This window comes from Enhydra lutris, unplaced genomic scaffold, assembly GCF_002288905.1.
Source record: "Enhydra lutris kenyoni isolate GAN:26980312 unplaced genomic scaffold, ASM228890v2 scaffoldscaffold2, whole genome shotgun sequence".
NCBI lineage: Eukaryota > Metazoa > Chordata > Mammalia > Carnivora > Mustelidae > Enhydra > Enhydra lutris.
In genome coordinates, this window is record NW_019154086.1 from 48,307,464 (window position 1) to 48,333,884 (window position 26,421).

General features: G+C 38.2%; 2 protein-coding genes across 3 annotated transcripts in view; one reads left to right on the forward strand and one right to left on the reverse strand.

Moving 5' to 3' along the window:
- Positions 1–12,788: 12,788 nt before the first annotated feature.
- On the reverse strand, positions 12,789–13,685 carry LOC111146281 (proline-rich receptor-like protein kinase PERK10). The gene is made up of 2 exons (XM_022501767.1): positions 13,184–13,685; positions 12,789–13,033 (listed from the first exon to the last, which is right to left on the reverse strand). The coding sequence occupies exons 1-2, from the start codon at positions 13,668–13,670 to the stop codon at positions 12,789–12,791; spliced, it is 732 nt and encodes a 243-aa protein (XP_022357475.1). The 5' UTR covers positions 13,671–13,685.
- LOC111149921 (glycogen synthase kinase 3 beta) overlaps positions 13,294–26,421 on the forward strand; it is a 229,491-nt gene continuing 216,363 nt past the window's right edge. For both annotated transcript variants that reach the window (XM_022507206.1, XM_022507209.1), the window contains exon 1: positions 13,294–14,159. In XM_022507206.1, coding sequence (XP_022362914.1) covers positions 14,072–14,159 — 88 coding nt within the window. In that variant the 5' untranslated portion in view covers positions 13,294–14,071. The remainder of the gene's footprint in view (positions 14,160–26,421) is intronic.

Consider the following 26,421-nt stretch of genomic DNA (forward strand, 5'->3'; position numbering starts at 1 on the left):
TTGGGGTACAGATGGCCCTTCTTTTCACTACATCTGTATCTTTGGGGTAAATACCCAGTAGTGCAATTGCAGGGTCATAGGGTAGCTCTATTTTTAATTTCTTAAGGAATCTCCACACTATTTTCCTAAGTGGATGCACCAACTTGCATTGCCACTAATAGTGCAAGAGGGTTCCCCTTTCTCCACATCCTCTCCAACACTTGTTGTTTACTGTCTTGTTGATTTTGGCCATTCTAACTGGTATAAGGCGGTATCTCAATGGGCAGAAGACACGAACAGACACTTCTCCAAAGAAGACATACAAATGGCTAACAGACACATGAAAAAATGTTCATCATCTTTAGCCATCAGGGATATTCAAGACATTTATTTTTAATTCTAAAAGGGCCCATACACTTTTGACCTTGAAAATATTTTAAAAGTGAAGATAAACAGACCATAGTTAGGTTTTAAAACCTAATATACAGCAGTTACCGCAATTTGCAAGCAAATTGTTTCTCGTCTGCAAGCAAATGTGTTTCCCACCATTATCTGGCATAGTCCTGGGCACACAGCAGACACACAATAAGCACTTCCTAGTGGAATCAGGATATTCAATATTGGGTCTTTTCATGTGTTTTCCAACACAGACCAGCAACATTTATAAAATTTATAGAATCACAGCCAAAGACTTTAATGATAAAAATCAGGATAATGTCCACCACTTTTGATAAGAAGACTAAATGGGAAAACTGTATATTTAAATTCTCAGAAAATGGTTAGAGAAAGTCAAATACTGATAGGAAGATGTGCTCAACTGTCTCAGACTTGTTGATTCCTCAAAAAGAAAAAAAAAACAGTTTTGACTGGCTGCATAATATGGACTTAATATAATTTACCTAACTACACCTCTGTTATTTGATACTGTTTTCCCTTATTTCTCTAGGTCTATATCTTATATGCTAATCTTATACGCATAATTTCAAACTACTTCCAGCTCTCAATACCTCACTACATACATTTCTGGCATTAACCTCTTCTTTTTGCCTGTATGTTCTTCCTTTTACCCATCTGGAAAACTGACCTTTGTTTAAAACAGTGGTCTATAAACTGCCTTCTTAGGAGGGCATATGTTATAAGCATAAAAAAACTGAAAGGATTCGTCATGGCTTTGTTTTCCTTTTATCTTGGATAGTACACTCCTTTGGATGGTAAGATTAGAGTGTTAATATATGATCTGTCAAAGGCTTGATAGGAAACTTTTAATACAACCAGAGTGTACTTCACAGTGGCAATATTTCAAACACGGTCCTTCTTTTTGGGTAGTCACCCATTACTTTCCCATTTGGGCACACCTCATTGGTTGGAACAAGCATGTCCAAGTATGCTGTCTTTTGACTCTGGGCACATTTCAGCAACCACACAAGTATGTTCCCTCAGAGGCTTTCCTACAGTGACAACGTCTTATATCTGCTAAAATATCTCCCACAATTCTCCATTGTCTACAAAACATAGTCCAGATATCTTGGTGTAACATTCAAAGCTTTGTCAAATCTGGCTTCAGACTACCTTTTAAACCTTATCTTCCATTAGTCTTCTCTATCAACTTTCTGTTCTAGCCAAACTGGTTTTTCTGAAGTCAGAAGAACAGACTTCCATTGCCCTTAGTTGCTTTGATAGCTCCACCGACCTCAAGAGTTTACTAGAAGGGGGTTTGTTTAGGGGGTTGGAAATGAAGTGGTGGAAAATAATTTACTTCCTTTCTCTTTTCTTCATCTTCAAATCCTAGTACTCATCCTTTCAAATCCACTTTAGATTGAAGTGTTTTTCACTCACCTATTATAAACAGGACAGCGTGAGCAGTTTGAGCAAATTATGTTCTCCCTCATAAATTTTTTATGGATTCAAAATGTGATTTTAAATAAATATTTATTTAACTTTCCAGGTGTTTGTTTTCCCAGAAGATAAGCTCCCCAAGGGCACAGAGCCACTCATGTGGCTCATGTACCTCTTTATATCAGGTGTCTTTGTAATAGATGTGATGTCTTGCATACAGTATGTATTTAGTAGATAGATATTGACGAGTTTTATTAATTTAACTCACATTACAAAAGATTATCAATAAAAATGTTATCCAAAATGTTGGATAGCTTTGCTGAGAAATTTGGAGCCTTTGTTAAGAATCCCATGCAATCAGAGGCTTTCTGAAGAATATGTGAATCACAGTGAAGAAATGAATTAATTTGGGGATGAATTTCCTTTAAAACCAAATACACTTATTGTAAAAATATTAAATGAAAACATTTAAAGTTAATATTTTCATCTATAATTAAATATGCTAATATATTAATAAAATTATTCCAATTTCTATCTTCCTTTTCAATCTTGATCCAAATGTATGTATATGTAGCAGAATCGGAAATCCGGTAACATACAATCTGCAGTTCTATATTTTTCAATTAGTATTGTTTCTGAGCTGCTATTAGTCTTTACATTGTTACTGACTGCACAATATATGGACTTACTATAATTTACCTAACTACACCTCTACCTAATACTCTTTATTTTCTCTAGGTTTGTATCCTATATGCTAATCTTATATGCATTATTTCAAACTACCTCCAATTCTCTCAATATCTCATTACATACATTACATTTCTGGCATTGCATAACCTCTTCTCTTTGCCTGTATGTTCTTCCCTTTATCCATCTGGAAAACTGACCTTTGTTTAAAATAGTTGTCTACAAATATTTTTGATCTTATACCTTACAAGTAAAGAATGTATTAATATTTGTTCCAATATAATCTGCATATTTATAAAACATACACTCTTGACCTAATGTAATGTACACATATAAGACATATAGGAATAAAAAAAGGATATAGTACAATAAACAATATTTAAATATTGATTTTTAATTAAGCCCTCAAACAATTTTGTTCTCACCCCTCACCCCCTCAAAACTAGTAACACTGTCCCAGATGCAAAGTCTTTAAACATTTTGGTAATTGTAAAGACATCACACCAGCACTGGCTACATCTTAATCATACTTAAATTGAGGGTAAGCTTTGTCTTTACCTATAGTGGATGGTAACTTTGTATTTCCAAAATCCTTCCCAAGAATTTCAGAATGTTCAGGCCCATTTCTTGTCAAATTTGCTTAGCTCATACTGTTTTTACCTAATGATGTAAAATGATGAAGAGTTTCTACCAAGAGCAGGGGAATGTTTTTTTTGTTGTTGTTGTTCACTTACTCTTGCACTGTTAGTAAAATATGTCATCTATATTTGTAGGAATCATTTCCACCTGTGAGGCTTGATTTCATTAAAAGCCAAATATGACTGAAAATCCACCTAATTAAGCACAAATAAAGTGCCATATATTGCTGTAGACTTAAAAAGCAGGAGGGTGCCTTGTATTCACAACTCCTTCAAGACTGTGTATCCCTCCTCTTCTTTTAGGATAGCTGTAATGTGAACCATATGACACCTCTTCCTCTGACACAGGTTCTGAGAAGGATGCCAGTATTTACCAGTTAATTAATCATTAGAAAGGTAATTTCTTACTTTTCAAAGATAAAAATAACTACAAAAGGTTATTCTGTACAACCTTTGGGTGCATACACTCAATTTTGGAGACCAGTAGTTTAAACACAACTTAGAAAATGATCTCTGGGACATCTCTCCCCCATGCTAGTCCATAGCTGCCCAAATGACATTACGATGTTGTCTCTTTACAAGTCTCCGCTCCACAAAAGCTCCTCTAAGACTAGAACAAGACAGTAGTCCTCTCTGAATGGCTTTATCTTGATATTTCTGTGTTCTTAGGCCTGACACAGTGCCCTACAAAGAGATCAGGAGCTGAATAAAGGATCACTAAATGGATTTTTGTGAAACTTTTTATGGATTGTTTCTTTCGGATGATTTTCTAAGGAGAAATTCCCAGGGCAAGGGTACAGGAATTTAGTTATAGGTTTGAAAACTACTTTCTAGCTATGTAAACTTGAGCAAGTTACTTCTCCTGTTCCTCAGTTTTCTCATCAGTAAAATAGAGAAAAATTTCATTTACTATATAAGGGCTTATGTGCCCCAAACACCTACCACAGTCCTCAGATGAGTTAACTTTTATTGTTGGTAAAAGGTACAATTTTCATTAAATGGGACTCTGAGTGGAAAGGAGAGACCAAAAGTAACAAAGACAAGAAAAGATCAGAAAACCTCCAGAAAAAACAAGTAATAATATGGCAATGAATACATGTCGATCAATAATTACTTTGAATGTAAATGGATTAAACATGCCAATTAAAAGACATAGGGTGGGGATGTCTGGGTAGCTCAGTCGGTTAATGCCTGGGATCAAATCCTGCATTGGGCTCCTTGCTCAGTGGAGAGACTACTTCTGCCTCTGCCTGCTGTGCTCCCTAGTTGTGTGTGCACACTTGATCTTTCTCCTCTGACAAATAAATGTTTGGGGAGCGAGGGGGGAAGACACAGGGTGTCAGAACTGATTAAAACAAAACAAAACAAAATAAAACAAGACCCATCTATATGCTGCCTACAAGAGACTCGTTTTAGACCCAAGGACATCTGCAGATTGAAAGTGAGGAGGTGGAGAAACATTTATCAGGCAAATGGATGCCTAAAGAAAGGGAGTAGCAATACTTATATTGGACAAACTAGGCTTTAAAACAGACTGTGGAGTGCTGCGTAGCTCAGTCAGGTAAACACTCAACTCTTGATTTCGGCTCAGATCATGATCTCAGTGTTGTGAGACTGAGCCCTGTGCCAGGCTCCACCCTGGGCATGGAACCTGCTTGAGACTTCCCTCTCTCCCTCTCGCCCTTCCCCTACCCCCACTTGCTCTCAATAAATAAATATATAACCAAAACAAAGACTGTAACAAGAGACAAAGAAGGGAACTATATAATCATAAAGGGGACAAACCAATTGTAAATATTTATGCACCCAACATGAGAGCACCCAAATATATAAAACAATCAATAACAAGCATAAAGGAACTAATTGATAATAATACTATAATATTGGGGGACTTTAAAACTCCACTTACACCAATGGACAGAGCATGTAAACAGAAAATAAACAATGAAACAATGGCTTTGAATGACACACTGGACCAGATGGACTTAACAGATATATTCAGAACATTCCATCCTTAAAGCAGCAGAATACACATTTTTTGCAAGTGCACATGGAACATTCTCCAGAATATCACATCAGAAAACAGGCCTCAACAAATACCATACCATAATCATACCATGCACCTTTTCTGACTATAACACTATAAAACTAGAAGTCAACCACAAGAAAAAATCTGGAAAGACCAAAAATACATGGAGGTTGAACACCATGCTACTAAACAATGAAAGAGTCAATCAGGAAATCAAAGAAGAAATTATTAAAAAATACATGGAAACAAGTGAAAATAAAAACACAACAGTCTGAGACCTTCGGGATACACCAAAAGCAATCCTAAGAGGGAAATGTACAGCAATACAGGCCTGTCTCAAGAAGCAAGAAAAATCTCAAATAAACAACCCAGCTTTACACCTACAGCAACTAGAAAAAGAACAACAAATGAAGCCTAACGCCAGCAGAAGGAAGGAAATAATAAGGATTAGGGCAGAAATAAATGATACAGAAACTTAAAACAACAACAACAACAACAACAACAAGAGAACAGATCAATGAAACCAGGAGCTGGTTCTCTGAAAAAAATAATAAAATTGAGAAACCTCTAGTCAGACTTGTCAAAAAGAAAAGAGAAAGGGCCCAAATAAATAAAATCACAAACAAGAAAGGAGAAATCACAATACCACAGAAATACAAACAATTATGAGAGAATATCACGAAAAACTATATGCCAACAAAGTGAACAACCTAGAAGAAATGGATAATTTCCTAGAAACATATAAACTACCAAAACTGAAATAGGAAGAAATAGAAAACTTCGACAGGCTGATAACAAGCAAAGAATTGAATCAGTAATCAAAAAACTCCCAACAAACAAAAGTCCAGGACCAGATGGCTACACAGGTGAATTCTACCATTTAAAAAAGAGTTAATACCTATTTTTCTGAAATTGTTCCAAAAAATAGAAAAGGAAAAGTTCCAAATTCATTTTATGAGGCCAGCATTACCCTCAAACCCAAACCAGATAAAGACTCCCCTAAAAAACTCCAAGCCAGATCTCTGATGAATATGGAGGCAAAAATTCTCATGAAAATACTAGCAAACCAAAGTCAACAATACATTTTTTTTTAAAGATTTTATTTATTTGACAGACAGAGATCACAAGGAGGCAGAGAGGCAGACAGAGAGAGGGCGGGGGAAGCAGGCTCGCCGCGGAGCAGAGAGCCTGATGTGGGGCTGGATCCCAGGACCCTGAGATCATGACCTGAGCTGAAGGCAGAGGCTTAACCCACTGAGCCACCCAGGCGCCCCAACAATACATTTTTTAAAAAATCACTCATCATGAGTAAGTGGGATTTATTCCTGGGTTGCAAGTGTGATTCAATATTCACAAATCAATCAGTATGACACACCACATTAATAAAGGAAAGGAGAAACATATGATCATTTTAATAGATGCAGAAAAAGGATGTGGCAAAGCACAACATTCATTCATGATAAAAACTCTCAATAAAGTAGGTTTAGTGGGAACATACCTCAACACAATAAATGCCATATATGAGAAACCCACAGCTAATATCATACTAAATGGGGAACAAATGAGAGCTTTTCCTCTATGGTCAGGAATAAGCACGGATGTCCACTCTCACCACTCTCACCACTGTTATTTAACACTATTATTTAACACAGCATTGGAAGTCCAAGCCACAGCAATCAGACAACAAAAAGAAATAAAAGGCATCCACATAGGCAAGGAAGAACTAAAACTTTCACTATTTGCAAATGACATGATACTAACATATAGAAAACCCAAAAGAGTCCACCAAGAAAAACCTGCTAGAACTGATAAATAAATTCAGTAAAGTCACAGGATACAAAATCAATATACAGAAATCTGTTGCATTTCTATACACTGATAATTGTATTGCAATCCTATACACTAATAACAAAACAGCAGAAAGGGTAATTAAGAAATCAATCCCATTTACAACTGCACCAAAAACAAAAAGATACCTAGGAGTAAACCTAACTGAAGAGAAAGACCTGTACTCTGTACTCTGAAAACTATAAAACCCTGAAGGAAGAAACTGAAGATGACACAAAGGAAAGACATCTCATGCTCAAGGATCAGAAGAACAAATACTGTTGAAATGTCTATACTACCCAAAGCAATCTCCACATTTAATGCAATTCCTGCCAAAATACCACCAGCATTTTTCAGAGCCAGAACAAATAATCCTAACATTTGTAGGGACCACAAAAGATCCCAAATAGCCAAAGCAAACTTGAAAAAGAAAAACAAAGCTGGGAACATCACAATTCCAGATTTTAAGTTACATTACAAAGTTGTAGTGATCAAAACAGTATGGTACTGGCACAAAAACAGATACATAGATCAACAGAACAGAAAACCCAGAAATGAACCACAACTATATGGTCAATTAATCCTGACAAAGCAGGAAAGAATATCCAATGGGAAAAAGACAGTCTCTTCAACAAATGGTGTTTGGAAAACTGGAGAGTAACATGCAGAAGAATGAAACTGGACTTTATTACATCAAACACAAAAATAAATTAAAAAATTAAAGACCTAAATGTGAGACCTGAAACCATAACAATCCTCGAAGAGAATACGGGCAGTAACTTCTTTGACGTTGGTTACAGCATCTCCCTTCTAGACATGTTTCTTGAGGCAGGGGAAACAAAAGCAAAAACAAACTATTTGGACTTCATCAAAATAAAAAGCTTTTGCACAGCAAAACAATTAGCGAAATTAAGAGCTTACAGAATGGGAGAAGCTATTTGCAATGACTACCGGAGAAAGGGTTAGCATAAAACTCAACATCCAAAACATAATTACTTACCTTTCCTGTTAGATTATTTTCCTATAGAACATTTATCAACATTATTGATTAATGGTGCAGTTTATTAATTCCTAATCAAATTGAGCGATTTCACTTTTCTTTCATTCTTCTACAGTCTTACCTTTGTGTTTTCTTCTTCTTTTTTAAAGGTTTTTATTGTACTTTTTAAAAAGATTTTATTTATTTATTTGACAGAGATCACAAGTAGGCAGAGAGGCAGGCAGAGAGAGAGAGAGGAGGAAGCAGGCTCCCTCCTGAGCAGAGAGACCAATGCAGGACTCGATCCCAGGATCCTGAGATCATGACCTGAGCCAAAGGCAGAGGCTTAACCCACTGAGCCACCCAGGCACCCCCTTTGTGTTTTCTTAAATGTTTTGTTTCTTATGTAAAAGTGGTAAATGAAGATATTACTGGAAAGCATGGAGACAATAAAGATCATCCAAAATGCCATCAAAGTTAATTATTTCCAGACATCTGTGTGTGCTTGCACAAACAACTTTATGTGAATGAGATAAACAATGTAACTTTTTGATGGAAGGCAGACTAATCTAGCAGAAAGACACTCAGGTGTAAATCCCATCCCAGCTCTGTCATTTTTTAAAAAAGATTTATTTATTTTGAGAGAGAAAGTTAGAGCAAGTACACAAATGCAAGTGGGAGGAGGGGCAAAGAGAATCCTCAAGCAGATTCCATGGTGCCCACGACCCATGACCTGAGCTAAAACCAAGAATTGGATGCTCAACCATGAACCACCCAGGTGCCCTTCCAGCTCTGCCATTTACTGATCATGTGACTTGAGTGTGTATTTACTTTTCCCTCCGTGTATTAAAAGAAGGGCTAATAAAAACTATCTCAGGGTTTTGAGAGAAATGACATAGGTACTCAATAATGTAAGTTTATTTTCCCTTTTTCTTAATCTTTGACCTTGACATTAGAGGGCTTTCCTAGAGTTCATCACTAAACAGCTCTTGTTTATCTCATAGTATTTGACTGCAAGTATCTGGAACAAAGAGACCATATCTTACTAAATTTTGAAGAGCCCCAAAATGTTGGCTAAATAAATGAGGTCCTAAATAGAAGAGTTTTCTTGTGACTTCTATTTGGAATGGTTGACTCTGGGACATTTAATTAAACTGCATCTCACATTCTATTTGCTATCTTCATTCTTAACGCTACCTATATTTTCTCCTAGTTTCAATGAAAAATGCAGCTAAGTGGGAGTGCCTGGGTGGCTCAGCTGGTTTAGTGTCTGATTCTCTCTCTCCCTTTTTTTGAATTTTATTTTTTATTTTATTTAAGATTAAAAAAATTATTTGAGAGAGTGAGAGAGACAGAGAGAACAAGTGGGGAGGGGCAGAGGAAGACAAAGAAGCACACTCCTTGCTGAGCAGGTAGCCCAACATGGGGCTCAATCCTGGGACTCCAGAATCATGACCTGAACCAAAGGTGGACACTTAACCAACTGGGCCACCCAGGTGCCTCTATGCATCTGATTCTTGATTTTTAGCTCAGGTCATGATCTCAGGGTCCTGAGATCCAGCACCAAGTTGGGCTCCACACTCAGTGGGACGCCTGCTTGAGATGCTTTCTCCCTCTCCCTTTGCCCCTCCTCCTGCTCATGCAGGCACTCTCTCTAATAAATAAATAAATCTTTAAAAAAATGCAGCCAAGTGATTTTAAGCAAGTCACTTACTGTACTGCACAGTTTCCTCATTTTAAAAACAGAATAATAGTTTCATACTAGTACTTCCTGAACTTCACAAACATGATAGTACTTCCCAACTACAAATCCTATACAAATTTGTTATTACTATAGAAGTTAGTTCATTGTCTATTTTAATTCCTAATTATTATCTTGTGGACACACTCACCAATCTCTTTTTTTTTTTTTTTCTACTATACTACCTGTTCTGTACACCCATTTTTCCTACATTTATCTTTTTCTAATCCTTTGGTTTACTGTTGCTGTGGCATGAAATCACTGATCTCTGCAAGGGAACATTTGATAAGCACTGGAGGAAACCAAACTAGAGATACATTCACAAGTCACACACAGTCAAGACAGAAGGCTTAGACTTTAAGATAAAGCAAGATAGACCAGGAGAGGTGAGGACCAAGTTTCAGAGAAATATGGAATAGAGGCTAGGAACAGATCTGAATCCTGGCTCTGTTACTTTAGCTATGTGGACTTAGTAAACATTTCTGGTCCTACATTTCCGCATCTGTAAAGTGCAGGTACCTACATCATAGTATTATAAATTTGAGATATGCGTGTGAAGCACTTAAGAACAGTGCGTGGCACACTGTAAACACACAGTAAATATGAACTATTATAATTATTATAAGCTGATCAGTGGTTGACAACAGGTGGGAAGGTAAAGCAAGAGTTTGAAAGTTCAGAGAAACACTGAATGTTAACTTCAGCAGTTCTGTATTTTCTCATTAACTTGTCCCTTAAGCCCGACTTCTAGACTGAAAGACTTTTTTCCCTTAAAATTTTCTTGAGTCAGATTTTTTAAAAACAGCAACAGTTCAATATTTGAAGGCAGTAATAGTGAAGCTGCTAATCATAACCTTAAGTTTGACTATTTTTCTACTTTATTGTATATAGAACAGCCATGTTTCCAATTTGTATAACCTAAACATTTTGTTACTCACTTTCCTGCTGGTATAACTGAAGTAGTGGTAGAGACTAAAGAGGAAGTCAGGATTTAAAGCTTTGCTTCACATTTCAGGTACTAGAGGCAAAAGTCTTTCATAATGCCATAATGGAGAGACAACATTCACCTGACAAAGTTGCCATGCACTGAGTTTGCTTTTAACATTCTTTATCCGTTACTGTGACATCCAGATACCAGAGTTCTTGAGAACAAGAGCCACTACTGGCTATAAAACCTATGCTCAGGTTTGATACTACAAACTTACTGCATGCTGGCCATGTCTACTCCTGCATGTTTTTAGTTTGGCCTACTGGGTTCTGAGTATTGGTTGCCAATACTTAAAAATTGAAACATTTCACACAAAATTCCAGCCTTAGGGTTTCTCTTGGGGGAAGAAAAACATGTATCTCAGAACACTGGACCCACATTCTTGTGAGCAACAATCTGCTAGTGCTTAACAGCTGCTCGTTTCAGTTACAGCATGGACACTAATTTGCCACATTTCTTATTATTCTCCATTGTTTTACACCAGGCCAGTTTCATTCATTTGCTTTATTTTTCTGCACCCTCCCGTCCCCCGTAGATATTTGAGTTTGCAAATCCTGTCTAGATAGACTTTTCCTGTCTCCGATCAAAGCTTACTTTGTTCCAAGTCCCTCACAAGTTTTTCAAAGCAATAGCTAAGTAATCTCATCAACTATGAGTATTTTTACATGTGCTTTCTGGAGATAGTATCTTCATAAAAAGGATGACTCTGCAGGTGGAAATTACAGGCACCACGGGATTACAGTCAGGACGGCAACCGTCCATTCTACTTTTTCTACTATCCTGGCGTAGCCATACCTTACAGTCCTCAGGCAAGCCTAGGGAATTGCTTCTCAGTAGAACAATGAACACCGGCCTACGTGTGCAACCTACTTATCTAGTACTTTTATAGACTGCCCTATTTCCAAAGGACCAAAAGCTCTGGGCCATTCTGACTCCCTGTTTCCTCGGAGGCTTCAGGATATCCGGCCTGACGGCATTTCCCCATACCTGTTTTCGGGGCTCGCTTTGCGCTGGGCAGTCGCGCCCAAGGAGCGTGCGCATCCAGCATGAGCTCATTTCTCAGGGGCGTTTCCAGAAGGCCCGGACTGGCTGCGCACACTAGGCGCAGTCGGCCTCACTTTATCAATGGCCACCACTGCTGGGCAGGGTGCAAGCGCCCGGAGGAGCTGCCTCACTAGAAGCTTTGTTCCTACTTTAGCGTCTGAGAGTTCGCACCCAGCCGGGTAGGCGCCCTGGACCCGTCTGGCCCTTTCGGGGAAGACACTGGTTCTTCGGACGCGCTATCCTTGGCGGAGGGAAGGCTCCGACCCGCAATTTGAGCCACGCGGGGCCGAGAGACTCTTGGTGGGTGGGGAGAGTCCCTCTGAACTCTCTGTTCGCTTGAGCGCTCCGAGCCCAGCGCCGCCGACCGCAGCAGTTTCGGACCGGCTGCGCAGAGTGCCCGCGCTCCCTATCTGCGGTTTCCACAACGGCTGAGAGAAGCCGCAGACAAACCCATCATACACCGACCGCCACGACCCCACTAGAGCTTCCCTCCGCTCTTGGGACAGCCGCCGGGGGCGAAAGGCCAATCACACCGCATCTAGGTCTTGCGATTGGACGACAGTGAGTGCTGATTGGCTGCCGCTACGGGTTTCGGCCTCCCTCCTTTTCCCTTTTGCCCCCACTCCAGTTCCAAGGCTTCAAGCCAATGAGAAGGCGCTTTATAGACGCCCTCCCTTTTCTTTCTTCTTCTCCCCACCTTGGCGAGGGAGGAGACGTTCTGACTGGCCGTACTGTCCTCGGAAGCCCCACTCGCTTCACCAATCACCGAGGGAGGTACACTCCCAGCGGAGTTGTCGGCCAATTACAAGGCGGCCGCGGCGCCCAGCCGTGCTGTTTCACCGGTGACTCCGGGTTTCACCGTCCTTAACTCTTCAAGCTTTTTCGTGAGGGCCGGCCACTGTGATTGGCCACTGCTGCCATTGTAGAATTTCTCCTCTAGCCAGCCACAGAACGAGAACCCACCTTCTTCTCGTTCGGCTATCTTCGGCATTTTCCGCTTTTTGGGCGTGGATTTCTAGCGACACTTCCTAATTGGTTTCTCAGGTCGATCGGCTTTTTCCGGGAGGAGTCGCAAACAATAGACGTCTGTGATTGGCTCTGCTCTGGCTTCGGCTCCGTAGCCGAAGCAGGCGGGCGCGGACCTCGGACGGCGATTCCCAGACGCCTGTTACGCGGGTGGCGGGGCGCTGGGCGGTGTAAGGCTGGGTGGGGGAGGAAGGAGGCGGAGGACGAGTAGGAGGGGGGAGGGTGAGTGGGGAAGAGCTAGGCGGCTGCGCAGACGGCGCTCCTCACACAGAGCAGCCCCCGACCCGGGCGAATGCAGGCTTGTGCTGCCGCCGCCGCCAACGCCGCCGCCGCCGCCGCCGCCGCCCGGGCCGAGTGACAAAGGAAGGAAGGAAGGAAGCGAGGAGGAGCCGGCCCCGCAGCCGCTGACAGGGCTCCGGGCTGGGGGCAAAGCGCGGAGACTTCCTGAGCGGGCACCGAGCAGAGGCGAGGGGCGGGAGGGCGGCCGCGCTGGTGCCGCGGACGGGGGAGGGGGCCCCAGGGGACGGAAGCGGTTGCCGGGTTCCCATGTCCCCGGCGTATGGGGAGCAGTCGAGGATCCGCTGCCTGGGATCTGAAGGGAGCTGCCTCCGCCACAGCCGCCGCCATGGCCGCTGGATCCAGCCGCCGCCTGCAGCTGCTCCTGGCGCAATGAGAAGAGGAGCCGCCGCCACCGCCCGCCTCTGACTGACTCGCGACTCCGCCGCCTTCCAGTTCGCCGGGCCCCCGCCGTCTGCCCGCCGGATCCCGCCGCTGCCGGAGCCGCAGCGTTTCCCGTCGCATCTCCGAGCCACCCCCTCCCTCTCCCTCCCTCCTTCCCATCCCCCCTTCTTTTCAAGCGTGAGACTCGTGATCCTTCCGCCGCTTTCCTTCTTCATTGACTCGGAAAAAAAATCCCCGAGGAAAATATAATATTCAGAGTACTTATTTTCAATCAAGTATTTGCCCCCGTTTCACGTGATATATATTTTTTAAGACTCCCCCCTCCCTTTTTCCTTTCCAAGGAAAGGGAGGGGAAAGAACTGTATTTTTTTCCCAGCCCCAAATCATCTATATGTTAAATATCCATAGTGATCTGTCTTGAAGAAGAAATACATCGCTCGTTTTTTTTTTTTAAATAGCTGTACAGAAAGGAGTGAAAAGCCAAGAAGACGAAGTCTTTTTTTTTTTTTTTTTAATCTTGTGGGACAACTTAATGCTGCATTTATCATTAACCTAACACCCCAGCATAAAACAAAAGGAAGGAAGGAAAAGAGGGTGATTCGGGAAAAGAGTGATCATGTCAGGGCGGCCCAGAACCACCTCCTTTGCGGAGAGCTGCAAGCCAGTGCAGCAGCCTTCAGCTTTTGGCAGCATGAAAGTTAGCAGTGAGTATTGATTTTTATTTTACACCCCTTCTCCACCTCACCCTTAAAATACAAAGCCTTTACTAACCAGGATCTTAAAATATTAGACCTCCTGCTAATAATAATCAAGAGGTAGTGGAAAAGGGCAAAAACCTGTCTTCAGTCAAGGATGAGGCAGCTCCCTCTCTGTTCCCATACCACTTCCCCCGGTCTCATTAACCTTGAATTGAGAGAATATGCTTTTTACTTGGATGATTTGTTTTGAAAGTTGCTTCTTATACTTTTTGTGCTGTTGGTAGTCAGCTTTATCAAGTGCTTGAGTATTTCCATGTTGAAATAGTGATGAAAGTATTTACTTGCTCATCCTTTCGAATAAAGAGGACGATTCAAATCGTTACGTACATTTGCAGAGTATTTTGTCTTTTGGAATAAGGGTTATTATATTTAGCTCAGGTCTTAGGGGTTGTCATAGTTTTGTATACTTGCTAGAAAGACTAAATGTCAGTCTCCTAACATTTGTTTCTTGTTTGTGTGACTACAGAGTATTTGGTCTTAATTCAGAGATGAACTTGCTTAGTACCTAGCATTCGCGTTTGGAGGCGAGGCTTGAGTTCTCCCTTTAGAAAGGGTCTGTGGGAGCTGGTAGAGACCCAGTAGCATCGCTACAGGCATTGTTTTAATTGCACACATGTTTTAATGCTATCTCTTAACCTTCCCGTTTTGACATTACCAATTTACCACTATATAATTTATGTTTAATCAAAAGGTAACTTGGAAGAAGGTTCAAGTTTTGATTGAGGTTTGTATTGTCATGTTGCCAGATACTAAGTTGAATGTTAATTGTCACTGACTCATCATTAAGTTCAGTTTTGGGGTGCCATTGCATTCAGCGTTTGTTAAATGATCTAGAGTTCAAATGTCCCTTCTTAGGACTATTTAAAATACTCTTGCATTGGTTTCCTCCCACATTTAGATAAAACTATGGGTTTAGTTATGACATTATGGATTTAGACCTTTCTGTCAGGCTTTGCAGAAGGCTGTAGTCCTGAGTATAATAGGGATATTTGAGCCTGTGTTCAGGGTTGTTGCTAGACTGTACTTTTGTCCCAGATTTGTGCTAAATAGTCTGTGTTTGGTATACTAAGTATCTATTGTTCCAGAGTATCTCTATTTGTAGGTAGGTATTTAGTGACAGTTTATTTAAATCATACTTCCAGAATTTGACAAAAATATCTACATTGTTTCCTTATTCCTGGAGAAAGGGGCATAGTGAGGGCAAAGAAAAACTGTTGCCTAGAAGGAGAGAACTGAAGAACTGAGATTTTTTAAAAATATATATATACATGCTGTGATGTGAAGTTGATTATATGCTTAAGCAACCTAAAATTACCATTTTTAATTGAGCTCAGAATTTCAATTTATTTTGGCATTTGGACTTGCCTGAAACAGGGTAGTCTAAGGTAGTAGCTGAATAGCAGATCAGTTTTAAAAGTTATTTATTATTTATTTTTGTGACTAGTACAGAATGCTGGGTATGTGAAGAAGGCAGCTGATGATGCATTTTTCAGAGGAGAGGCAAGCTTTCTAAGCACTTCATGGGGTCATTTGAAAGGAATATTTTAAAATTCTGGGGTAATTTTCAGCTATGATGAGGCAAATCTTATAATAGCTACTTAAGAGCCTCTTGTGGTACTGGAGTGTTTGTATGTTTTTCATCTTGGTAATATAGTTTAAAACCACTTGAAATCAATTTTAGGTAATTATTTTATTAGATCAATTTCAGAGAGCAAAATAGAATAGCTTATAATATTAAGTTTTTGGACTTTTAATTTTGTTTCTGAGGTTTTTTTTGAAAATGAGTCCTTAATTCTTGGTAATGTGGTTTGTTGACTAAGGTTGGAGTAACTCTTGTAAAGTGCATAGGTTAAAGTGTTTAATTTTCTATTCTTATATAGATCATAACATTTAAAAAATTGGAGTTCAATGCAAATTTTGTGTTTTTGACAACTTTGACTTTAAGGACATTTTAGAAGAAAAAGGATATCATTAAACATTTGTTTCAGTGCTACTGTTCTAAGGGATCCCTCTTCAAAATAGAGATACATAAATAAATTAAAGTCCCTGGCCTCAGAAGCTTATCATTTAGTCATAGAGGCAGGTTGTGGGACAAAATATGAACAGTATCATGATGACTGCAAGATTATAAATACAAAGAGAATGCTTTGTTCATTGGGATGAAGAATACAGGAGTGAGGCCTCTGGGTTGGAGAGGAAGGACTTCCTGCAGAAATGTGTTTTAAGACAGGTGTTAAAGGAGGCAGTCGTTTGAATTGATAGAGAAGCATAAAGGATTGTCGGTGGAAGGAATGGACAGAGGCACAGAGATGGTGATTTTTGTGTGGCAGGTAGATAATTTTTGTACTTACCAAGCAAGTTGGTAAATCTGAGTTAAAGGGGCCTAAGTTGGAAAATAAGAAGAGAGTGAGTTTGGAAAATGTGTTAACCAGAGTTAACGGAGAGCAGAAGGGACTTGTAAGAGTTTGGTTGTGATTCAAGAGAGATTGGGATTTACTGTAGGTTGGTGAACAAGATGTTTATTTGAAGGTGATTTGGACAGCTGAGTTAATGGATTACAGTAAACATTAGAGCCCTTTCAGAGAAATAGTAGGGTATGTTGTGAACATGAGGAAATATAAAATAAAATGTGAAAATGGTATGAAAGTAACACATTTGAGAGATAGTGTGAATGATGAACTGGCAGGACTTCAGATTGGATCGAAAGGGAATATTTGGGAGGGAGTCAGGAGTTAAAAATAACTTCTGATGTTGTTGGTCTGGAAGACTTGACTGCTGAGTTAGATTGTCGATTGTAATGGGAAAGTTGAGAAAGTGCTGAGATGAGAAGGTAGATGAGTTCACTTTTTAAAAATTTAATGTACAATAGGTTCCCTTCAAGTTCAGCAGAGAGAGCATGTGGTTACTGGCAGTGATATTTTACTTTACAGTCTATTAATTGCACAGTTTCTAATTTTTCTTCACCTAAAAATGTTGGATTTATTTTGGGGAGCAGTAAACTAACGGTTTTTATTTAAATGCTTTCTATTAAATAATGTCTTAAAAAAGAAAATAATTTTTTATGTAGATTCAAAAACCTTACCCTTGACCCTAGTTATAATAGTTCCATGGTAATTTATCGAAAAACAGTGGAAATATTTTTTGGACTAAAAATATTGGATAATATTTTTTGTGACATAAAAACTTTAGATATTTTATTTTTTATTTTATTTTTTTAAGATTTTATTTATTTGACAGAGAGAGAGATGGAAAGAGAGCACAAGCAAGGGGAGCTGCAAGCTGAGGGAGAGGGAGAAGCAGGCTTCTCACTGAGCAGGGTGCCCATTATGGGGCTCAGTCCCAGGACCCTAGATCATGACCTGAATTTTGAAGGCAGATGCTTAACCAACTGAACTACCCAGGCCGACCCGAAACTAGATATTTTAAATAGCCTTTAATTTAATCTTTGGTACATTTAAAACCTGTTTTTCATAAATAATGATTATTCTTTGTTAAACTTTGCACTTAAAATAATGATAATAATAGTAATAATAGGAGCCTTTATTTGGTTTGTGAAGGCTCCAGCAGAAATTAAAAGTTGATTTTATAACATATTTTTTGCCTTTTTGGTTGAGTTAAGCATTCATCCCAAGTTTGTTTGTTTACTTATTTATTTTAAAGATGTATTTATTTAGAGAGAGGGAGAGCATAAGCAGGAGGGGTAGAGGAACAGGAAGAAGAGAAACTGAAGCAGACTTCACGCTGAGGGCAGAGCCCGAAGTGGGGCTTGATCTCACAACCCTGAGCCCAAACCAAGAATCAGCACTTAACAGACTGCGCCATCCAGGTGCCCTGTATTCATCCCAAGTTTAAATCATGTATTTAAATTGTATATTTCAAATATTACTTTTTACTTACTATGGTGAAACCAGTGTTTCTTTTTGGTTTGCATTCAGATGCAAGTGTCTTTAAGTGTCTAAATGTTAGGAGCTGTACAGTTCCTTCTGTAGAATTGTGTAATATTTTACTCGAAAAAGAGAAGGTAAAGGACTTCTTATGGTGATTTTGTTTAAAATATTAATAGTAGGGGCACCTGGGTGGCTCAGTCATTAAGCATCTGCCTTTGGCTCGGGTCCTGATTCTAGGACCCTGGGGTCCACCCCACATTGGGCTCCCTGCTCAGCAGGAAGCCTGCTTCTCTCTCTCTCCCACTCCCCCTACTTGTGTTTTCTCTCTCTCTCTCTGTCTCTCTCTGTCAAACAAATAAATAAAATCTTTAAAAAAAATATTAGTAATAAATCCTTTTGGTATACTGTTTTTGGTATACTATTGGCAAAATTTTTAGCTAATTGGCTAGGTTTAATTTTTAAATACAAGATTTAAAAAGAGGAGAGTAAATCAGTGAGTATCATTTATTTCCTCATATAAAACTTTTTACATCAGTCTTATTTTAGTGAAGAGAGGATAATTAATAGCAGTTGCGTATTTTTGTGCAGTATTTAGTCATCTTGTATTAAAACCAAAAACTACGTGGCAACTTAGAGTTATTCTGTTCCTCAGGGAGTTCAATCTCCTTGTGACATCTAAAAATTAGGTTATTAGAATTTAGTCAGTTTCTAGATCATCCATGTTTATGTGGATGAGAGCTGGTGTGTGAGACTGAAAACCTTACTTTCATTAAGTTTTCATTCCTTTCCCAACCAGACCTTTCCAGAGTTTTTAAAACACTAATACTTTTGTAAAAGACTTGCACACTCTCTTGTTGCATGCATCTGTAGAGTGCTAATTGTGAAATGATTATAAGGAATAGGAGCTAGGACAAAACTTTAAGTGAGCCGAGAGATTGACAAATCAATTTATGGCTGATTGGGAATGGCATTGAGTAAATGAGGTGACATTCATTTCACTGGTGTAGTTCATATGAAAATCAGTTCTTGCACTCTGTGCCATCTGCTCCTTGTTTTGGACTTCAGTTGCAGGTGTGAGATACTGTTTTGGAGAGACACCAAGGCTGGTGAAGCCAGAGTTTTTTAAATGTCAGTAGCAGATTCTGAGACTGGAAGAGCTCTGTTTTTGTGTGCTTTATATATGGAGAATGCTGTGAAACAGACCCATGCTGACCTGATGCCACAGTTTCATACTTTTTAGTAAGACTCATGGGATTGTGGGATAAGAATGGGGATGGGGAGACTGTAAGTCTGTGATGTCTCTTGTGATGCTCCACCCTGCAATGGAGAATGGAGGGACTGCACGTGCATGTGACTGGAGTATATGCTGGTACCAAGAAGACCAAGCTGATTTCCCAGATATTTTTCTAAAAACATAATCATTGTAAGTAGATGAATTTGTTGGAACATTTAGCATCATTCCTAGCATTTTTTGGGGGCAGGGGATGTAGTGGAAAGGGACTCTTACGTGATTTCAAGACTAGAGGTATTTTTATTGTTTATTGGTTTTGGAGTAGAGGTTTCAGATCTTAGATTGTACAAATCTTCCTTGGTTATGTAAATTCTTTGAAATTGGTTGAATGTGATGTGGAAATACATATTCGTATAAAGACCTGTGTGAATAGTACAAGGAAAAACTGACAGTAGAGTTAAAGGAGAACAATTTAATAGTTTTCCCAAAAGTTTTTACCATTAAATTGATAAAGGACATAAACTAAAAAGGGGCATTTATTCTGTTCTGTTTATTACTGAGTTTTCTGTTTTTCAAAGCAAGTTAATACCCAGCACATAATGAACATTGAAAATTATTTCAATAAATACTGTATCTGTAATGTGCTTGGTCTGGTATAAAGATAAAACTCTGTAGATTTGGATTCTCAGTTTACAATCCCCCTGCCCACTTTTGCTTATGTTTTAGGGACAAAGTCTACTTTTAAAGGGTATGCAAGTTAAATTTTTGTAAATAGTTGAATCTTACATTTTTGTATTGAGTAATTTTCTTAGAAGCATTCTGATTTGATCAGATTGAGGCAATGATGTATTTTTTTTGTTTCTCAGTTCTGCCAGATCAAGTTTTCTTTTTTTCTCCAGGGTGCTATTGCCAACAATGTCATAAAATATGAATCCCTTAAAATGTTCTCTTTTCAATGTATTCTAGAGTCATTAATTTCTTGATTGTCCTTTGAAATCAATTTAATAATAAAAAGTAAACATTTCTGATAGAAGAGGAACTGTTTTTCTAGAAACTTGTATTTTAGATGGTGGTGAAATTTAAATGAACTTATAGGATTGAACATACATGCTTTAAAGTTAGAGAGGTGGGTAGGCTGGCAAAAATATTAGTAACTCTGGTACTAAGCACTGACATTAGAACTCTTTTTCATTATCCTTAATTTTATCATGTGAAATCCTAGGCTTTTGAAGCTAAAAATAAATAGGTTACTTTAATAGAAAGTGGCCACAAATACTGATGTGATTGATTTGTGATATGTCTATTGAATGTTTACTGTGTTCTAAATAAGCATTCTGCCAATTCTTTATATGCAACATTTCAGTGTAGTAATTACACCAACTCTGCAAACTAGCTAATACTATTATCCCCACTTTATAGATTAAGTAAATAAAATACAGAGAGATGAAACAATTTATCCCAAGATTACTTGGAAAGAAAGTTGCTTTGCTAGAATTTAAACCCAGGCATTTTGAGTCTACAGCTCTTTTTCCATATCGTATATGTTATAGAGATACTTGGATTCCAGGGATAAGCTAAAGTGCCTTTTACTTTTAGGATAGTCTTTCATTGATAATTAATGTGTGTGTAAGACTTTCACTAATTTCATTAATACTGCTTTTGCAATTAGTTTCAGGCATGTCTATCAGCAAATATAGTATTAAGTATTCACAGTTATATTGAAAAAAAAGGTCAATTCTCTTATGATTTCAGGGAAACAATAAGATAACCATGAAAATGGAAATATTAGGGATTATGCCAGCCAAAAAAGAAAAGTGATATATGGAATTTTTTTAATGTTCAGAGAGTTTTTTTTAATTGAAAAGTACTGATTTTTCATACGTAAATCTGGTGTGTTTATATTTCCAGGTAATATTAGACTGTGATTCTCCAAATAAGCTATTATTAAGGATTATTAATTCTGTCTCTTCCTATAGGTTGTGAAGTGTTCTCAGTGTTCTCTTCCTCCTTTTAGTATTTGACAGCAAACTTCATGAGTATATGTGTGTGTGTGTGTGTGTGTGTGTGTGTTTATGTGTATATGGTTTTGTGATTTTATGTATGTACAATTAGTTAAGTGTCTGTTGGACATTTGTTATAACTGAGAATTCAGGGGTTTTGTTATTGTTGTTTTTTAAAGAATAACAGCTCTGCATCAGTGTGGAATTGGGTTATTTGGAATCCATCTTTGTTGGAATTGGTTGGCATTTGACAATCAGGAAGTAAACCAAAAAGACTCCTGAATATCTGAAATCCCTGGACGAATTGTGCAAACACTTTGTTCATATGTTTGTTTTTAGGATTTTACTTACAACTCTTTATTATTATTTAACACATAGTTGTAATTCATTCAGTTATCTCATTTTTTAAAACTGCAAGTTAGAAGGGAATGAATGGATACTGATATTAAGCATTACATCTCCAAAAAAAAGAAAAAAAAAAAAAGAAGAAGGACAAGCAAGCATATTGGGATTACTTAGTGTAGACTTATAAGCTCCAGGGGAAATCACTGATAATTGTTCAAAATGTTGACTTAGGGCCGCCTGGGTGGCTCAGTGGGTTAAAGCCTCTGCTTTCGGCTCAAGTCATGATCCCAGGGTCCTGGGATCGAGCCCTGCGTCAGGCTCTCTGCTCAGCAGGGAGCCTGCTTCCTCCTCTCTCTCTGCCTGCCTCTCTGCCTACTTGTGATCTCTGTCAAGTAAATTAAAAAAAAAAAAATGTTGACCTAGAGAAGTTTGAATTATATCTCTTTTAAAAGGGCAAGAGGATACCTGGGGTTCTGTAATAGCTTCTCATTACATCAAACATTCTCCAATTTTTTGGTCACTGAAGTGATAAGGAAGAGTAATGGTCATCACTGTCCCATTGACCAACTCTTTTTGCATTTCAATGATATGGATAAAGATTACTAAAGTTTTTAGTATGCTAGCCCAGATACGTTTATTATTCAGCGGTAGCATTTTATCTGATTTAAGGTTTGTTGTCTTTTTTTTTTTTTTCTTTTGTGGTACTTTGGAGTTGCTGTTTGAATTTTAAACTGCTCATATCTTCTGTTTGTGGAATACTTAGAAGGCACTGCATGGTGTTATTTAAGCTTTTTCATGAATTATGATTAGCTATTAGTAACTTTACCAACCACACTTAAGACCTGTTAATGAGAATTTGAAAAGGTGGGTATCTTGATTGTTGATCTGAAGATAAAGGACAGCCATGGCAATCCAATCCTCTTTTGGAAGTCTAAGAAATTCTTAGGGGCTTCACTGGCTAATAATACCAAAGAATGTTGGGTATTGTAGATTTCTTTCCAAGGAAGGGTAATCTATCTTAAAAAATGGACTCCTTTTATTTCCCCTAATTCCATAAAGTCAGTTAATTCTTTTTTTAAGCTGCTTTTTTTTTATTTTAATTTTTTATTTATTTTTTAGTTTTTTTTAAGAGAGCTCATACGCACACAAGTAGGGGAAAGGGCAGAGGGAGAGAGAGAATCTCAGGTAGGCTCCACATGGAGTCCCACTCAGAACCCTGAGATCATCACTTGAGCTGAAATAAGAGTCTGGATGCTCAACCAAGTGAGCTACCTAGGCACTCCAGTTAATTCTTTTTAATTGATTAACCACTTTCTTCATGACATATGTTGAAGTTACTGAGCTGAGTCAAATTCCTACTCCTAGATTTTTAAGTCTGTAGAGGCAGCATCTGAAGAATTTGTGGTGCTGGTGTAAATGCCTGGCATCAGACTGCCAGTATTGCAGGTGTATTTGCTGCAGTTCCCCATTGGAATTTCAGTTTTCACACTCCGCTTATTAAACTCTGAAGGGAAGGGGGAAGCTTTGAGTTGGTAGGGTTTCAGCAGTAGTACCTAATTGTATATATATATCAGATTTATATAATTATAGCAATAACCACAATATTACTAATTGGATGCTGTATGATAGACAATTACATGCTATTCGTATTTACATTTTTTGCTTTAAAAAATGGAATTTACTCACGTGATTCAAAATTTTCATGGTTTTTAGTCATATCTTTGTCTTGCTCCTGCTTTTAAACTACCAGTTCCCTTTCTTGGAGACAGCATCCCTGTGTCTTAAGAATCCTTCTGTAGATACTCTGATTCTTTACATGTTATTTCTATTATGGAATTATATTTTTTGTATACATACTTAAATGAACACAGCTTTAGCATAAGAGTATTAGAATTAAAACCAATTTAAATCAATAATTCTAGAAAATTACGGATGTTTTCCATTATCTAAGTTACTAAACCTGTATTTTACTGAATGTGAGTTAGATGGGAAGTGCAAAGATGAGAAGGTGATTCTCTTGGCAATAAGAGGTAAAATGCTAATAGTCATAACCAGTGAACACTTAACATATTTAAAATATTTCCTACTCTGTGTATTTGAGAAGTGATCCATAGCATCAAGAAGGTATTATCATTCTTACTGGAAGTAGTTATTTGTCATGGTAAAGAAAAATACAAAGGAAAATTCATTTTTTTCCTTTAATTTTCCATTTTTCTAACATTTTAGATGAAAAAAACCTGTTCTCTTGAGAGATCAGAGGCGCAGAGTGCGTCAGTGTCAGTGAAGCCTGTGCCTTTTACCTCTTTAAGAGTGCACGGTTTCATTCTGCTTCTAAACCAAGCATGCCTTAGTCTTTTTTAGAAAAGAAATTTTTATTTTTATAAAATAGTACATTCATATGGTTTAAAGAAAGTCTTCATGGAAGCCACTCTTCTCTTTCTCCTATTTCCCATAGGCACTCTTAACTATGACAGCTGTTTTTCTCTATCAGTTTTTGTCATATTTTTATTTCATATACTTTTACCTATTAAAATTACTTTTTGATATTTATTATTTTCTCGTTATGATAGACATTATTTATTCTCATTCTTATTGCACTTTTGCTAGCATGCTAATATAATTATGCAACTATTTTTAGCTAATTTTTAAAATTATTCAAATGAGTAACACTCAGTGTCTAGACACTAAGCAGTATTCTTAGCAGAAACAGGTAGTGTGCAGTGATCACATACCCTTTTAAAAATGGCTTTATTGGGCGCCTGGGTGGCTCAGTTGGTTAAGCAACTGCCATCAGTTTGGGTCATGATCCCAGAGTACCGGACTGAATCCCACCCACATCAAGCTCCCAGCTCCGAGGGGAGTCTGCTTCTCCCTCTGACCTTCTCCCGTCTCATGTTCTCTCTCACTCTCTCTCTCTCAAATAAATAAATTGGGAGGGAGACAAACCATAAGTGACTCTTAATCTCACAAAACAAACTGAGGGTTGCTGGGGGGAGGGGGGTTGGGAGAAGGGGGTTGGGGTTATGGACATTGGGGAGGGTATGTGCTATGGTGAGTGCTGTGAAGTGTGTAAACCTGGCGATTCACAGACCTGTACCCCTGGGGATAAAAATATATGTTTATAAAAAATAAAAAATTAAAAAAATTGGCTTTATTGAGATATCATTCACATACCATAAAGTTTATTCTTTTTTTTTTTTTTAAATTTTTTTTTTTTATTTGACAGAGATCACAAGTAGGCAGAGAGGCAGGCAGAGAGAGAGGAAGGGAAGCAGCCTACCTGCTGAGCAGAGAGCCCGATGCGGGACTCGATTCCAGGACCCTGAGATCATGACCTGGCTTCACCCACTGAGCCACCCAGGCGCCCCAAGTTTATTCATTTTAAGTGTACAATGGTTTTTAGTATGTCTACAGAATTGTGCAACTATCAACTAATACTAGCACATTTTTGTATGGTATCCAGTGGTGGTCATTCCCCACATGCTTCTTCCTCCCAGCTCTTGGTAACTACTAAACTACTTTCTGTTTCTATGGATTTGCCTATTCTCAACATTTCATATGAATGGAATCATACCATATGTGGCTTTTGTGACTGGCTTCTTTTATTTCATATAATATCTTCTATGTCCATCTATGTTGTAGCATTTATCAGTACTTCATTCCTTTTTATTTTTGAACAATATTCCATTGTATGGAATTGCCATCATTTGTTTATCCATTCTTCAGTTGCTAGGCATTTGGATTGTTAGCTACCTTTTGGCTAGTATAAATAATACTGCTATGAATATTTGTGAACAGGTTTTTGTGTGGACATGTATTTTCTTATCTTTTGGATATATACCTAGGAGTGAAATTGCTAGGTTGTATGGTAACTGTTAAATATTTTAAGGAACTATCAAACTATTTCCTAAGTGGCAATCACATTTCCTTTGCTTTAAATTTTTTTTTTTTTTTACAGTTTATTGTTTCCATTTTCTTTTTTCTTGTACTGTTTGCAGTGATCATAATCTTGATTTTTTACACCTCAAATTTTAGCAAGGATTCTCTAGATCTGCTCCACCGCTCTGTTGTTTTCTAGGAGTGTCCTTTTCCTGGAGTCCTCATCTTATTGCTGAGATCTGGCTTGGTGGTTCTCCAGGCCCCACTATATAGTTATCACCTTGACTTCATTGCTCTTCAGGGTCCACTCCTGTTTCCCTGGATCCCATGTCTTTGTATCACCTAGTACTTATCTTAACATAGTCTCATGACATCAGCCAGCAGCACCCAAAAAATTAACCGCTTGGTAAATGTATCTAGAAAAGTTGTTTGTTGGTTGTTTTTTTACACATTTGCTCCAAAAGAGTAGTTAAGCTCACACACTTTTTTGGCATGTGTCTCATCTTTTCAGTGTCTAGACACTGTGGCATAGATGTTTGGGAGGTTACTTTGTATCATTATGATCAAGTGATTACCATGCCAACATGAAGCAATAGGCTAAAACAAATACAGGGATCTGAACAATATTAATATTAAACACTTGTTTAAACTAGAGCTATTCAGTAGAAATATAATGTTAGCCACAAATGTGAGTCACATATGTAATATAAAATTTTCTAGGATCCACATTAAAAAGAATAAATAAATACAGGTGAATTTACTTTTAATAATATTTTTTTTAACCTAGTATATCCACAATATTACTTCAATATGTAATCAATATAAAATTTACTAATGAGATATATTACTTTTTTTTTTTTTTTTTT

Bases quoted from the DNA above. Each gene is read 5' to 3' on its own strand.
- LOC111146281 (XM_022501767.1), bottom strand. From the start codon at position 13,670: ATGAAGAAGGAAAGCGGCGGAAGGATCACGAGTCTCACGCTTGAAAAG. The intron at 13,034-13,183 runs GTCAGCGGCTGC...CTGTGTGAGGAG, and splicing joins TGCCCCCAGCCCGGAGCCCT to CGCCGTCTGCGCAGCCGCCT.